At 40.4% G+C, this 14753-nt stretch overlaps 2 protein-coding genes across 3 annotated transcripts in view; both read right to left on the minus strand.

Annotated features, from left to right (window-relative positions):
* ptprz1b (protein tyrosine phosphatase receptor type Z1b) overlaps window positions 1-14753 on the minus strand; it is a 95447-nt gene that overhangs the window by 15536 nt on the left and 65158 nt on the right. For both annotated transcript variants that reach the window (XM_038281935.1, XM_038281934.1), the window contains exons 4-14: window positions 13873-14024; window positions 13700-13795; window positions 13550-13616; window positions 12336-12493; window positions 8987-9134; window positions 7664-7848; window positions 4869-4995; window positions 4733-4785; window positions 4054-4557; window positions 3771-3948; window positions 2233-2460 (exon numbers count right to left, since the gene is read on the minus strand). In XM_038281935.1, coding sequence (XP_038137863.1) covers window positions 2233-2460; window positions 3771-3948; window positions 4054-4557; window positions 4733-4785; window positions 4869-4995; window positions 7664-7848; window positions 8987-9134; window positions 12336-12493; window positions 13550-13616; window positions 13700-13795; window positions 13873-14024 — 1896 coding nt within the window. The remainder of the gene's footprint in view (window positions 1-2232; window positions 2461-3770; window positions 3949-4053; window positions 4558-4732; window positions 4786-4868; window positions 4996-7663; window positions 7849-8986; window positions 9135-12335; window positions 12494-13549; window positions 13617-13699; window positions 13796-13872; window positions 14025-14753) is intronic.
* On the minus strand, window positions 7-2226 carry LOC119781456. Its single transcript, XM_038281936.1, has 2 exons — window positions 1850-2226; window positions 7-1565 (listed from the first exon to the last, which is right to left on the minus strand). Exon 2 carries the CDS (start codon window positions 1480-1482, stop codon window positions 373-375), a length of 1110 nt encoding a protein of 369 aa, XP_038137864.1. The 5' UTR covers window positions 1483-1565; window positions 1850-2226; the 3' UTR covers window positions 7-372.

The raw sequence follows: 14753 nt of genomic DNA on the forward strand, positions 1-14753 counted from the left end.
AAAGAGAAGAACGGGCTACGGCTCTCAGGTTGCACATTAGATGGGTTTAGAACTACGTCCAAGCAGAGGAAAAGTCAGAATATCGTCTGCATAAAAAGTTATGTAACTTTGTAGATGCTTCAGGCTCATCAGATATTTTTCCCTTTTTATTATCTTTTATTGCACGAATTTATTTGTTCAGGATTTCATAAATGATGGCACATTCCATTTTTACTCAGATATCTGACTTTTGGAGTCTAAAAAATGTGCCTTGGGCAGAAGTGATATTCATAACCTCCAGAGGAATATCTCAGTCTGTTGTGACTGACGCCTTAAGCCCTTCCTGGTTGCAAATTAAACTGATTGGTGACTTGAAATGCTTAAAGGGGATCATCAGCTGACAAGCCCTTCAAAGACATTCCTCCAAAAAGTGAAAAGCTCAAACATTGTGTCCCGTTTACCTTCGGTCTGTTCCTGTTTTCCTTTGGGGTTGTCAGTGAATCCGAGCTCCGACACGGAGCTCCTTGCAGCATGAAGCGACCCAGCTGTGTTTGAGAAAGCGTCTTCACTAACATAACCAGATCCTCCTTCACGGTCCTCTTCATGACCGCCAACGTAAGGATTCTCATCGCTGGTCATAAATCGTGCTTGGTCTGGTGTAGGTGCAGTTTCGCTGTAGATTGTTAGCTGGAGTTTTCCATTTCTCTGAGACGTTCGTTTGTTTTTAGGTCGAGCTTTGAAGGGTTCCTGATCACCACCAACCTGCTCTAGATTTACGTTTCCAATAACAGCTGCTTGTTCTCCAGAACCACTGCCATCTTCAGCCCCACTCCCACCCTCTACCTTGATTTCCCGCTCATCTTTGGCCTTGCCTTCATTTTCTTCAATACTTATCTCATTTTTCTTCTCTTTACACCTTTTACGACTGATCCCACCTTCATCTCTTGCAGCAGATATCGTCCTTTCTGGCACTATGCTCTTTCCTGGAGTTTCATTCGTGCTTAAGCTAAAAGCTGAACTTATAAATGTGGAAAAAGTATCAGATTCTCCGCTGCTGTCATCACCAGAGCCTGATCCACTCTCCTCTGCTAAAACCAAACCATTTATTTCAAGTAAAGACATGTTAAAATTACCATAAACATCACCTCCATCTGTTTCTGCACCGGATCCATCTCCATTCTTATCTAACTGCCCTAAGAATTCAGCAATTTCTTGTTGCTTGCTGTCAATCTGAGAGCTGTTTAAACTGTTTTCCTCAAGCTGGTTTGCTTTCGATAGCTGGGCAATAGCTGATACATTATTAGGGAGTAAAAAACCAGAGTTAGTGGTATTAAGAGGATCGTCATAAGTCGAGCTAGTAAAGATCTGTTGTTTTTCTCCATCCTGGGGCGAAGGGTTTAATGAGTTCTTCTCAGAGAACATGAGATGGGAAGTGTTGGTAGATTGAGGGAGAGTTTTCAGGGGTAAAGGTGCTGAACTGAATCCATCATGGACAGAGAGCATGGCTTTTATGGTCGTCTCTGTAAGATGGCTGGAGGAGTCTGAAGCAGCTGTTGAATCCTCAGACCTGGATATTGGGGTATTTGCTGCAAGAAAAGCCAAAACAGGAGTGTCCTTCCTTTAATGATACTTATTGAACAGTTTTAACGAAAACTAGAACTGCCCGATTATTAATATTCCCTCTAGAAGCAAGCCAAGAAATTGCAGCTTTGCTGATTTAAAAGAAGGTCAAGATAGCAGAAAGAAACCCACTAGAGGGCACCGCTGAGCCACAGAATAGATGCTAGAAAGAACAAGTCCCCAGAAATAGATGCTAATCACCAAGCTTGAGTGAGTTCAAGTAGATTGTTATCAGGGAGAAAACTCTGACCTCTGCGAGAAACGTGCAGGAAGATTGAACAAAGAGTCAAGCAGATTTGAATTCAGAGCCATGTTGGAGACTGAGGAAGCCCCTGATTATTACTCCAATCACAATCAGCATCTTATGACCACGACTGGAATCCATCCCACCGTGTCCCTCCGCAAAATGGCCCACTGATGAGAGACAGCACTGATTAAATGCCCCAATAAAAGAAGGAATGAAAGCACCCATTGCAATTACACCCAGCTGTATACTCTACACATCAGGAAAGCCCTGCTGTTGATTAAAATCCCCAAAATGAGAAATCAGTTTTCAGGCTTTTAAATCAACGTTTAATGAAATCTGTGATTTTGTTTCCCCCAGCGTAGAGCGTTCTTAGTGTGTTGTCTTACCATTGAACAGGGGCTGAGTGGTGTGCATCAGCCCTCTGAGCAAAGACGAGGTGGTGAAAGATTTATAGAGTGAGTCGGACAGGGTGTTTCCTGCTGTCGCTACATTCTCCGTTATCCATTCCGAGTTGGAGGTGGCTGAAAATGAGCTGATGGGTTTTTGAAGAGGTTTGTTTACACCAGATCCTCGATCTTCAGGGTTTATTCGGGAGTCTCTGTGCACTTCAGTACCTGGGAATGAAACATGCAGATGATGTAGAGGCTGGTGAGACCTGGACACATTACCAACACAAAACTCACCCACCCATAAAGGATCTGGAACCTAAACGACCCACTGACCTAAAAATACATGTTTCTGAACTGTGGGAGAAAACATATATCCAGAGAGAAGCCATGCAGGCAGAACATAAAAACTATAGAAAGGTGCTAGCAAGGATTTATGGAGTGAAACTTGCTCCATAAATTATTACATACTGTTTAATAAACGATAAGTGTTTTTAATTAAGAGTAATTTTCATTTGAATGTACTTTACTGGAGACATCCATGTTTGTCAGAGAACACTACTGCCCCCTACCGGTTTGTGACGTCACGGTGCGGTATCGGCTGTTGATCAAGTCCCAGTGCTGTATCTGGTGTTTGTCACAACGCACTATTATCAAAGTCATCTTGAAGAAATACTTCTTCCAAATGTTGGCTACATATTACGTGTATTACTCTGGCCAGATGTTCGACGGCAAATCCTCCGACTTCAAACTAGCAATCCAACGACGAATACGTGGATCATGAAACATGATCACTTTTATCTGACGTATTCCAACATCCAACTGCCATGCACGTTGAAATTGTGAGTTTAACTATAGCTGTCGTGAATTTCAATGGTGAAGTGCTCTCGAAATCTTGAATAATCTTTGTTGATTGCAAATGTGTCTAGTAGTTCCCATTGATTTTGCTTGTAAAGCGGGAAGAATGGCGCTAGGCTTACCGCACCGTGACATCACTGCCAGAAGATGTCAGGAGTGAGATGTTATATTTGGGCAAAATTGGCCGCTTACAGACTCGGTGATCGCAACCAAAAATTTTATTTTTTTACCGATTAACGCTAAATTAATCTAATCACCGCAAACGTATCAGTTTTAGGTATAAATAATGATCCATTGATTATTCCTTGCTGACCGGGCTTCTCCTTTAACAGAGCTTATGCGACTTTAACCTGCAGTTTTATTGGGAATGCTTGTATGTCATAACATTGGCATCATAACCAACATGTTATATTTAAATGTTTTCAACCTGTCAAAATTTCAGTGAAAATAATACTGTTACTCCACACAGCTTTAGACTATAGATATTTTGATGAAAAAGTAGCTTTGGCCAGAATCAAATTTTGTCTGCCTTCTCTCTACTATCTTGGAACTGGTTAAATAATCCATCAATAATGATCCATTGTCTACCCTTAACCCTAAAGTGACCAGTTTCTAACTCTTCCTCTAAAAAAGTTATAAAATATGAGAGAACAGCAGCGGAAGCCAAAATAAAGCCTCACCGGGCACCACGGGAACAGATACTGTAGGAGGGAAGTTGGTGATTTCCAGTGGAGAGCTGGTGACTGTGTCTTCATAGAAGATATCTGTGACCTGGGTGTCCCTCATTGGAGGGGTGGACAGGTCAAACTTAGAGGGGGTATTTTCACCTTCTTTTTCTGACGCGTCTTGATCTGTTGGCTGTGGTGGATACAGACCCACATATGGTGAAAATGGTATATTATTAGAACACATTATGGGTAATCTCAACATTTAGAACAAAGAATGATCAGAAAATGAACATACCTGAGGTGGAACCGACAATGACGCCTCTTCTGTCATATGCCGACGATTCGGTGGTGCCATCGTTGTCCGAGCAACCGGAAACAGAAGTCCTGGCTCCTCGGTTATCCTGTTAACCCAAATCGCACTGGTACTGTCAAAGTTTGGACTTGTAAAAGACGGGTTTGCCGGGATCAGCTGATCATCCTCTATCCAGTTCTGACTGCGACCTGGAGGGGTCATCCTGTTTGGACTCTTGGTTCTCTCTCCTACTTTCTCATCCGGTTCAGCCTTTTGTAAATCCTCAGATCCAGATGGGGTCTTTGGGGTTAATTGTTCACCAGTCTGGACTGGAAAGTGCTGGTTTGCTTCTGTTTGATCCGTGGGCTGTCTTTGGTGTTGGGTAGGTTGGATCTGGTAAACTCTTGTCTGATCAGCTGGGATTTCCTCCACTGGACTATCATCTTCAGAAGCCAAATCCAGGTTATTCTGGGTCTCTGGCTTCTTCAATATAGCTACATCTAAAGCCTGCAGAGAAGGAAACAGTTTACTGAACCATCCTTTGAAACCCGACTTAAGCATCAGCCAACATAATGACACTCATTAGCATAGTAATTAAACTGCGGATGAGACTGAATGAAGTGCAGACATGAACAGATACATGAATTCAACCCATTGCATTGAGTTTGGCAGAGTGTCCTACCTCCCTGTGACTTTCAGCTTCCTTTGCTACAGTGTCAGGGGGCTGATCGCTCTCTGGAACGACAAACAATGAGAAAAAACTCCTGAATGTTGGTAGAGCAACAGGTGAAAGCAGCTCTTAGAAAGTCAGCTCATACCAGGGTCTTCTAACGGCATGTCGACTATAATCTGATCGCTCCATCGTCCTTTGAGGCCATTGGTGCAGATAGCCACCACCTGAACCACGTAGCTGCTGTTAGCCAGCAGGCTGGAGATAATGGCCCCCTAAAATGAAATCACATGGTGTGAAATCAGTCATTTCTCAGTCTCCTATGGCAGATCTCTCAACCTTCTTTGGATTCAGCCGTTCACTTTGCTCCCCTAAAAGAGTTTCTCACCAGGAGGAGACACACTTTATGTTTTGGATCACCGCTATTTTGGTAGACAAATGGCCTTTTTCCCAGCTCAATGTGCCTTGTTTCGGTTTATATTGACATTTATTACAACTATTATTTTTGTGCTTATTTTGTCATTTTTCAGCCATTTTGTAAAAATTTTATTCAAGATTTATTTCTCTTTTATGTATGTATGTATATATCCATCTATTTTCTGTCACACTTATCCCTGCTGGGGTCACGAGGGGTGCTGGTGTCTATCTCCAGCTGTCTATGGGTGAGGCGCAGGGTTCACCCTGGACAGGTCGCCAGTCAATCGCAGGGCAACACAGAGACAAACAGGACAAACATCCATTCACTCACACTCACACCAAAGGAGAATTTAGAGAAGCCAAATAACCTAACAGCCATGTTTGTGGACTGTGGGAGAAAGCCGGAGTACCCAGAGAAAACCAACGCATGCCTGGGGAGAAGATGCAAACTCCATGTTGAAAGATCCTGGGTCGGGAATCAAACCCAGAACCTTATTGCTGTAAGGCAGCAGTGCTACCCACTGCCCCACTGTGCAGCAAAATAATAAAAAAAAGGATTGAATTTTCAAATGTTTCCTGTTAAACAAAATCTGAAATGAATGCAATTTGTGAAACAATCTGAAAAAGATCTGTAAAGAAGAATAAAGTTTGAAAAAAATATATAAAAAGAACAATAAATTAGTGATTTTTTTTTTGTAGGTTTTATATCTGGATTGCATTTTTTTTTCATATTTCCATTTACACAAATAGTTTTTTTGGAACAAGATTTACCCCATAGAGGAGGTTCTTCTCTCACTGTGCTTATATCTGAGATTTTAAATGTGGGCTGATAAAATCTAACCATTCTTTTTTTTTGGGCTGATATCAGATGAAATCCCTTTGGGACATAATTACGGTTTGCAGAATCTTTCTCCTGGCTGTTTTTACTATATAGCGGATTAAAGACGTTTCTTCCCCAGAAGAGCTTTTCTTGGAAAACACTTAAAGGTAGCGCTATGGCATATTTTTTTTATTCAAGGGTAATTTCAAGTACTTCACAGGAACAACAACAAAGATAAAAGTGGTTAAGGTGACAAAAATTGAAGCAAATGAAAAACCAAGACATGATAGAAATGAAAATGTTTGTTTTTATGGTGAAATCTGCTGTAAACAGCAGCAGTTTCTGCTCAGGCTTCCAGAGCCGAGGAGCATTGAAACCAAGCTGCCTCCTGGTGTCCTGTGATCACTGAGAGAGGAGCTCTGTGAAGACATGACCTGAAGGGTCTAGATGGTGAAATATGCTTTTTAATTAGGGCTGAAACAATTAATTGGATTAAAGGTGATTAATTGATTATTATAATAATTGTCAACTAATTTAGTAATCGATTAATTGTTACCTGGAGTATAGAGACTCTAAAACATGCTTTTAGCAGAGAGAGCAACCCGCTTAGAACACTAATTATATCAAAATTGTAAAAGGAAATTAAAATGTTTTGCATTTAAAAAAATTTCTGTCAATATGCTCTATCCAGAACTCCTCAAATGAAAAGGTTTTAGCTTCCCCCTGGTTTATTTCTGTAAAAAAAAAAAATTCTTTGACGACTTTTTGCTGTCTGATTATTAATTTAATCAATTAATCAAAAAAGATTTAACAGATAAAGCAAAATAAATGTTACTTGTAGCCCTATTTTCAACCACCATCATTTTAATTTTTTTGTAAAAATGCAAATCCTTTTTAAAAAGGAATAATTACTGTTTAGCCATTTTGCTACATACCAGCAGACGGGTTTAAAAAAAAGCCATCAGTGGATCCAAACCATTTTGATCAAAGGTCCTTTTGAAAATCTTGAACAAGTTTTGTCTTATGAGGCTATAAAAGTTGTTTTTCTTTAACCTAGCTCAAATATCAGCATTATCTACATAAATATTTATTTATTTTAACAAGGTAAAAGATCCCTTTATTGCTTTCAACAAACGTTTTTTTCCCATTAGTAGGCAATCTTAAATTAATAATCATAACTATTACATGGTAGTGGCAGTATCATGCTGGGAAAAAAACATTGTCGTACACTAGAAAAGAAACTTTGTGTGAGACCAATGGTAATATACTCCTGCTGGTGATCGATTCTGATTTATTGTAAATATTCACCATTCTGGCAGTTTCTCAGGGTGGCATAAGGAAGGGGGCGCACAAGCATATAACTTATTTATTAATCAAAAACAGAACAAGGTTTCTGTTCCTTGCCTGCCTGTGTATGCACGTGAATTGGTACCCAATGCTTGCTGCTGAGAATAGTAAAATGGTAAAGTGTGTACTACTAATGCACTCTTTAGGTTCTTTGAATCTTTACAGGGTGGTTTACTACTTATTTTATCCTCCTACTTGGCGCAGGAGAGAGAAAAATGACTGTGGATTTTTTCCAATTATCCATTGATGCGTCAAATGTACCTGTGAGGCCTGGAAATAATAGTGCTAAAACATTAGCTGGAATTGCATGCGGTCATAATTGAAGCCCTCCCCCACTTTGATACAACCATTAGTCCTACCACATCTTGGTCTCCATCTGTCCTGTACTCCTGTTTGATCTGATCTCTGCCCTGCAGCCTCTCGTAGGTGACGGCATACCAGTCGATGGTGGTGTCGAAAACCGCACGGGGACGCTCCCACGTCACCACGATGGTGGTGTCGTTCTGAGCGTCGGCCTGGACGTTTTGTGGCTCTGAGCTGCACGCTGGGAAAAAAAACCACAAATGAAAAGAAATGATCTTAAACACTTGTGTGAGCAAAACATTGAGCTCTCTAAAAGTGCAAAAAACAACAGGATCAGGAAAAGCGTCCACATACAAGTAATGTGTTTGGAGGTAATTTGAGGTTAAACCAATTGAGGAAAACTAATGAATTCTGTTTAAAAGCCCAGTTTTAGAGGAACTGTGACACTGTGTGGGCACAGTACGTGCACATATGCAAGATACAAAATTAGGCTCTTATGAATTTCTGAATACTTTATTTTAATTTCAAAAAGCTGCAAAATAAATTGCCTAGTCTGAGAGGAGCCGAGCCACTGCACTGCAAAGTGATGCTTCCTGGCAGCTCTGAAGATGCTCTTTGGTTCTGACTATGAAACTGCAGAGCGTCGGGTAACTTTCTTTATATAATCAAAAAGAGACCGACCATGGGGGAACAAAGATTTAGATGCAGCAGTAGTCCATTCTACTCTAAAAATGGTAAAAAGCTTGACATACTCCTCTGTAGGCTCATAAGGGCTCATATTTATGCAACAGAATCTTAACATTCTGCTTCTATTGGGAGTTTAAATGGCTGTCAGCTAAAAGCAGTTTCATAGTTGACGCCGAGTTGCTTCTGATCTGCAAACCAATAAATCATTTAGAGGGCCAGCATGCTAACTATGTCAAGCTATTTAACCCACGATGCTCCTTAAAAGGGCATAACAGATTAAAATCATATATATTTTATGCGTTATGCTTCATGCAGCATGGAAGTTAAACAAATGGTTAGAGAAAAACTGGCATATTTATTATTGTGATATATTGTTCTTATGTGCAGAGTGCAAGAGTCTAGTTAGAGCGTCCGCCATGTTGGATGTGGCAGATCTGTACTTCATTTTTTTTTATGAGATTTCGATTTGCAAAATTGTTTTTTGAAGTTTGCAATAATAATGGATCAAAATTCACTGTAGAATATTAAGACGAGGAAGAAAACAAAGTCTGTGTTTGACGCTGTGTAATCTGAATTAACACAAGCTCCTTCTCCCCTATGGGGTCCTCTACTCTAACTGGATTAGATCTTTACTGGGACAAAAGAATCACATTGTTGTTTGGAGACGGTTTAAGGATCGGGGAATGACGTACTGGGTGTGGGAACATCCTCCTCTCCTGTGTAGGAGGCAAAGACCTGACCCATAAACTGCTGCTGCTCCCTGAAGTTGTTCTGCAGGTAATCGGTGAGCACCACGTATCCGGCCTGCTCCATGGTCATCACATCACAAAAAACCTCCAGCTGATGAGAGACACAGAAATACAGAGAAACAAAAGTCAGATTGAGGAGAGAATTAGGCAAACATGTGTCGCTGCCTGTTCCTCGTTTTCCACTCTGCTGCCAAAATGCTGAGAAAAATGGAGGCAGCTTTATTTTTGGTTAGCGTGAGTGTGGCTGTGTCATGTTTTGCCTTTCTGCTTCAATCCCATGTGGACAAAAATAATCCAAACTACAAACCAGTGTTTTCACCACATTATTCTGCATCAATGCGCAACCACTGCGCAGCCTCCTGGGAGACCTCACACATCCTGGATGCACAATTTTCTCCCCCCACCGTGACAAAATGAGGCAAAAGCAACCAAATTCCAGGCCGTTCTGTGAGGGGATGATGTCTGAAGCCATCAGATTAACATGTTGTCGTTTTAATTTAAAGACAGCTTGTCAGAAACAAGGAGCAAGTTAAAATACCACAACAATGATTTGGGTGTTTTTCAAAGGAATCGACATCAGCTAACATGAAGCGTCGGTTCAAGTTTTGGTAACTGAATTTTCTTATTTGGAACTAGAAATGAAAAACAAGTTGTTCTTGATTTATTTGGGAAAAGGACAAAACAAACTGAAACACAAGGATATTTTCTTTCTGTGTGTTTTAATACAACTGCAGCTTTGTTTTATGCAGAAACTGCCAGGTTATACTGCCCTGCTTCTGTCTTTGTATGAGTTTATGTTCTTTTTTAAATTAAAGTAAAATGTACACTTTCTCCAGAAACAGCAGAATAATAATAATAATAATAATATAATAATAATACTTTGGACTTGTAATGCAATTTATATTTAAACAAATCCCAAAGTGCTACATAGTAAAACAGGTAAGTGCTAAATAAAAATACATGGAGAGCATGAGAAATAAAAAGTAAAAGAAAGGATAAAATATTCAAAGACAATAAAAAAGGGGGAAGAGTTCAATTAAAAGCTCTCCTAAAAAGGTGGGTTTTAAGGCCACATTTAAAAGCATCCACAGTCTGTGAGAAAGTGTTCCACAGCCTGGGAGCAGCTGAAAAGAAAGCCTGATCTTCCATAGTATGAAGCTTCGTCCTTAGTGGTTTCAGCAGATATGTTGCAGTAGATCGGAGGTTACGTGTTGAGGTCTGTGGGGTGAGAAGTTCCTTAAGGTATGGTGGGGAATCACCATGGATGCAGTGGTGGGTACGGAGGGAGACCTTCTAATCAATTCTGAGTGTGACAGGAAGCCAGTGAAGTGATTTGAGGAAGGGGGTGATATGGTCATGTTTGCGCACCATCATCAGGATCTCAGCAGTGCTGTTTTACATGTATTGCAGCCTTTTAAGGCTTTTCTCAGGGATTCCGATGAGAAGCCCATTGCGATAGTCCAGCCTGGACGAGACAAAAGCGTGGCCAAGCTTTTCTGCATCTGCAGGAGTGAGTATCGGACAAGTTTGGCGATGTTTCTGAGGTGGAACAAGGAGGTCTTGCAGAGGTGTTTGATGTGAGCCTCAAAGGTCAAATGCGAGTCCATTTTAACACCAAGGTTAGTGGCAGATGTTGAAAGGGGAAGAGTTTGTCCGGAGAAGGTGATGCTGGTGATGTCAGATGACCGAACCCGGTGGGGAGAAGCGACTACAATGGCTTAAGTCTTGGAGCTGTTTAGCTGAAGGAAGTTGTGCTTCTTCTACACCTTTACCTCCTCCAGGCAGGTGGTCAAAGTTGATGATGGCAGATGAGCAGAGGATGTTGGGTTTGTCCTGAGGTAGAGCTGAGTATCATCAGCATAGTAGTGGAATGAAACTCCATGCTGGGTGATGACATGGCCAAGAGGGAGCATGTAAAGATTAAACAAGGTGGGACCGAGCACTGAGCCTTGAGGGACACCACAGGTGACGTTATGAGCCAGGGATTTAGCCTTTCCCAAGGTGACATACTCAGTTCTTCCAGCAAGTATGATGAAAACCAGTCATAGACAGACTCAGAGACTTCGATAGTGGAGCTTAAGCGATGGAGCAGGATGTTGTGATCCACAGTGTCTAATGCTGCGGTCAAGTCCAGGAGGATAAGAAGAGATGGGGAGCCAGAATCTGCTGTCATCAACAGGTCATTTGTGACCCTGACCAGGTCTGCTTCTGTGCTGTGGCCCTTGCGGAAACATGACTGAAATTTTTCAAACAGGTCATTTTGTTTTAGATGGTCCTGAAAGCTGAGCGAATACTACTTTTCTAGCACCTTTGAAAGGAACGGGAGATTGGAGATAGGCCTGTAGTTGGCAAAGACTTCTGGGTCAAGGGTGGTTTTTTCGAGAATTGGCTTGATGATAGCAGTTTTTAGTGTTGTTGGAAGCTAGCCGGAATGGAGGGATTGGTTAATGACCTTTGTGATAAGGGAACTTATGGGATGGAGATTGGATTTTACCAGGACTGTTGGGAAAGGGTCCAGGGTGCAGGTAGAAGGTTTCATCCTTTTGATGATGTCCTCAACTTCTTGCTGTGAGATGACCGAAAAACAGCAGAAAGGTTGGGAAATCCTAGGTGGTGGGTCGGCAGTCGGGGTAGGGAGCTAGGGCTCTACCTAGTTCACAGGATGGATGTAAATGAGCAGGAAGATTTTGATTATTCAATCCAATTCAATATCGTGTCAAAACCTTATTTATAATAACTTATCATGCTTTTTAAAGGTAATTTAGGAAAAATAAATGACCATTCAAACATTAATTATGAAAGTATTTAAACAAGGTTTTATGGTTTTTCCACTCATCATGATGATGAAGACCCACAAAAATGTCAAATTTCACAAAAATTCAGAATGTTATTTAAAGGTATTACTTTGTATTATATTCACTAGTTGATCAGATGCTTTTTTTGAAATAGCACTTTTTTAGCATACTTTTGTAGATTATATTTATGAGCCCTTAATAATACTGCTGCATAATATGATTTATCTGAGCCATGACTCCGTTTTCCTTATAGTACCTTTAAGCAGGTTATGGATAAAAAATATTTTCCTCATCGCTTGCCATAGAGCATATAAAGCATCCCTCCATTGTGAGTATAAACTGCTATGGTCAGCTCTGGGTTACTTATTTTTGCTGAATCCTATCTCATTTTTTTAACCCATGAATTGCCATTTTGCGCAGCAAACTTTACAATATAGGAACAAAAATCGAATCATAAAAACAGTCAGAGACCCCAGAGACTTTTGTGAGTGACTAACCTGAGCATCTGATATGGCCACGATGTGTTTAAAGACGATCCATTCCACAGATTCAGAGCAGGGAGGAGTGGTCAGCGAGCCGTTATAGATGTAGAACTTATCAGTGATGTTGGGCAGCAGGGACCTCAGGGTGAATGCCCCCACTGATCCACTTTTACCTGAAGGAAATTAGCACAGTCTCACCATTCAGCTGTATGGGCTGCTTAATGCACAGAATTACTTTTGATCATAATATAAATAATTATCCCGGACAGATATGAAACAAATGTATATATAGAAATCAAGATAATCTATTTAATGATAACATCCCTCTCTGTCAGCAAATGAAATAATCTAATTTCAAGATTTTTTTTTTTTTAATTTAACTTTATTTTAATCATTTTATTTTTTTGAATTATTTTTATAATTATTATTACCCCACTTAAATGGCTTAGAACTTCATCTTTCTTTTATATCGACTATCAAACTACCAGCAGAACATTAAATCTGCTCCTTTTGATCGAATGGGAAAAGATTTGTGCACCAATCTTTATAGATCACCGACAACACCCTCACTTATTCAACGTATTTAAAAAAAATTGCATGTGCAATTCAGTGTCTTTTATTAGGAATTTTTAGAAATCAGACCCTCAGTGTAATAATCTACATCTTGCTAAAAGCCCCAAATAATAATGGACCTCAGAAAATGCTGTTCCCTATCCGAGCTCAGTCTGTTGTCTACTTTATGGTAGTTAAAAAAGTGTTGCGCCGATGCCATTTTTTGGCCCCGATACCTGATAACTGACTGTGCAGTATTGGTCGATACCGATACCATCTGTTCTAAATTGATGTTTGTGTATATATGAAGAACTGCATACTACTTGGATGTAAAATAATTGCCATCATGGCTTTGTCAAGCTGCTGCCTATGTTTGTAAAGCAGGAAAAAGACGAATAAAAAGTGAATCCAGTAGAACCTTTTATTGCCTACCTACGATACGGGTATCAGTATCAGTGCAACACTAGTTAAAAGCAGCATGTAACTGTAAGGAAGTGGTCTATAGGACATATAGGTGGTATGAGAGTTTTGGGAATCAAGACCTTAGAGCTTGAGTGCAAGTCAATTCTGAAATTTGTGTTTTTTGGCGGCTTAGTTTCTAAACTCAATCCTCAATTATTATTTTCCACTATATCGCTTGTAAGAAGCTCAGTTAGAGTTCCCATGCAGTAACCTACCAAATCTGCTCACACCACTGATGGCTTCTACAATAGGACTGAAGTTCTCATTGTCCTCCTGGCTTACCTGCAAATGAAAGGAAAATTGTACAGATGCCGTATTTAAAGCCAAACATAGGTAAAGATGGTTCCGTGGTCAGGTCGTCTCACCTCAAAGAGAACAGCCAAGGCAGCAACTCTTCCTCCTTTCTCAATTGCATCATCTAAACTTTGAAACTCATTGGGATTGTAGCAGTAGATCTGCATCTGAGAAACAGCCAGGATAAATGTCATTTTCGCTTTATGTTAGGAAAAAGGATAGATAGCACAGTGGTGACACTTACTTCCAGAGGATATTTCATCCCGTTGAGGCTGTGTTCAGACCCAGCTGATGATGCATTGCAGCGACCCCAATGGAAGCTAAGCCTCGATACAAGAAAGCTGGAGCTCAGGCCTCCTCCAGTTACATAGAAGTCTTCATTTATATTGATGGACACTTAGATATGTAAAAAAAAAAATAGAAACAGTGAAACATTAGAAAGGAATGAACTCTTTCTTTATCTGCACCCTTGATTGTTTGATTAAAGAACACAGCATTTGTCATGAAAAGCTTAGACCTAAATGGTCTATGAAACTAACTAGCAAGACGCTAAATCAAAGTCATATTGTTCAATGCATTGAGCCCCATATGAATTAAAAATTCATCAAAAAGGGCACACATGTAATGCATAATCATAACATTGGCGTGCTCAGACTTTTTGAGGGCAGGAGCAGAAAGAAAAAGAGGGACTTTTTCATTTAGACAGAAAACAGATAAGCAACATAACACATTGAGGAATGTTCCAGTCAACACACAACACTCCCCTCTTTCAAAGACACTTCCTCGCTTGGTATACAACAAATAGCCTAAACTTACAACACAGCCCTGTTTAAACCCCCCCATCTAAATGTTTTCAAGTTTGAAGACGTTTTGCTTCCCATCCAGGAAGCTTTTTCTATTCAAAATGTCAGGAATAACGTTGAGTTTGAGGTTTTATGAAAGGGTCCACCCCTTTGGAGTGGGGGTCATTTGGCTTCTCTTGTTAGCCTGCAAAGCGCCATACCCATCTAAAAGTCTGAAAGGGGGGTCGTTAAAGGGAATTGTTGGCCTTGCTGAATAGAGGTCCTCTGCTCTCCTGTATAGGGGCTGCAATGATAGCAGGAAGGTATTAACTCAATTGCAGCA

The sequence above is a fragment of the Cyprinodon tularosa genome, unplaced genomic scaffold (genome assembly GCF_016077235.1).
Source record: "Cyprinodon tularosa strain WSP-4 unplaced genomic scaffold, ASM1607723v1 ctg177, whole genome shotgun sequence".
Classification (NCBI taxonomy): Eukaryota; Metazoa; Chordata; class Actinopteri; order Cyprinodontiformes; family Cyprinodontidae; genus Cyprinodon; species Cyprinodon tularosa.

What these genes read in the sequence shown, in the direction of transcription:
- LOC119781456 (XM_038281936.1), bottom strand. Translation starts at nt 1,482, where the DNA reads ATGCTCTCTGTCCATGATGGATTCAGTTCAGCACCTTTACCCCTGAAA.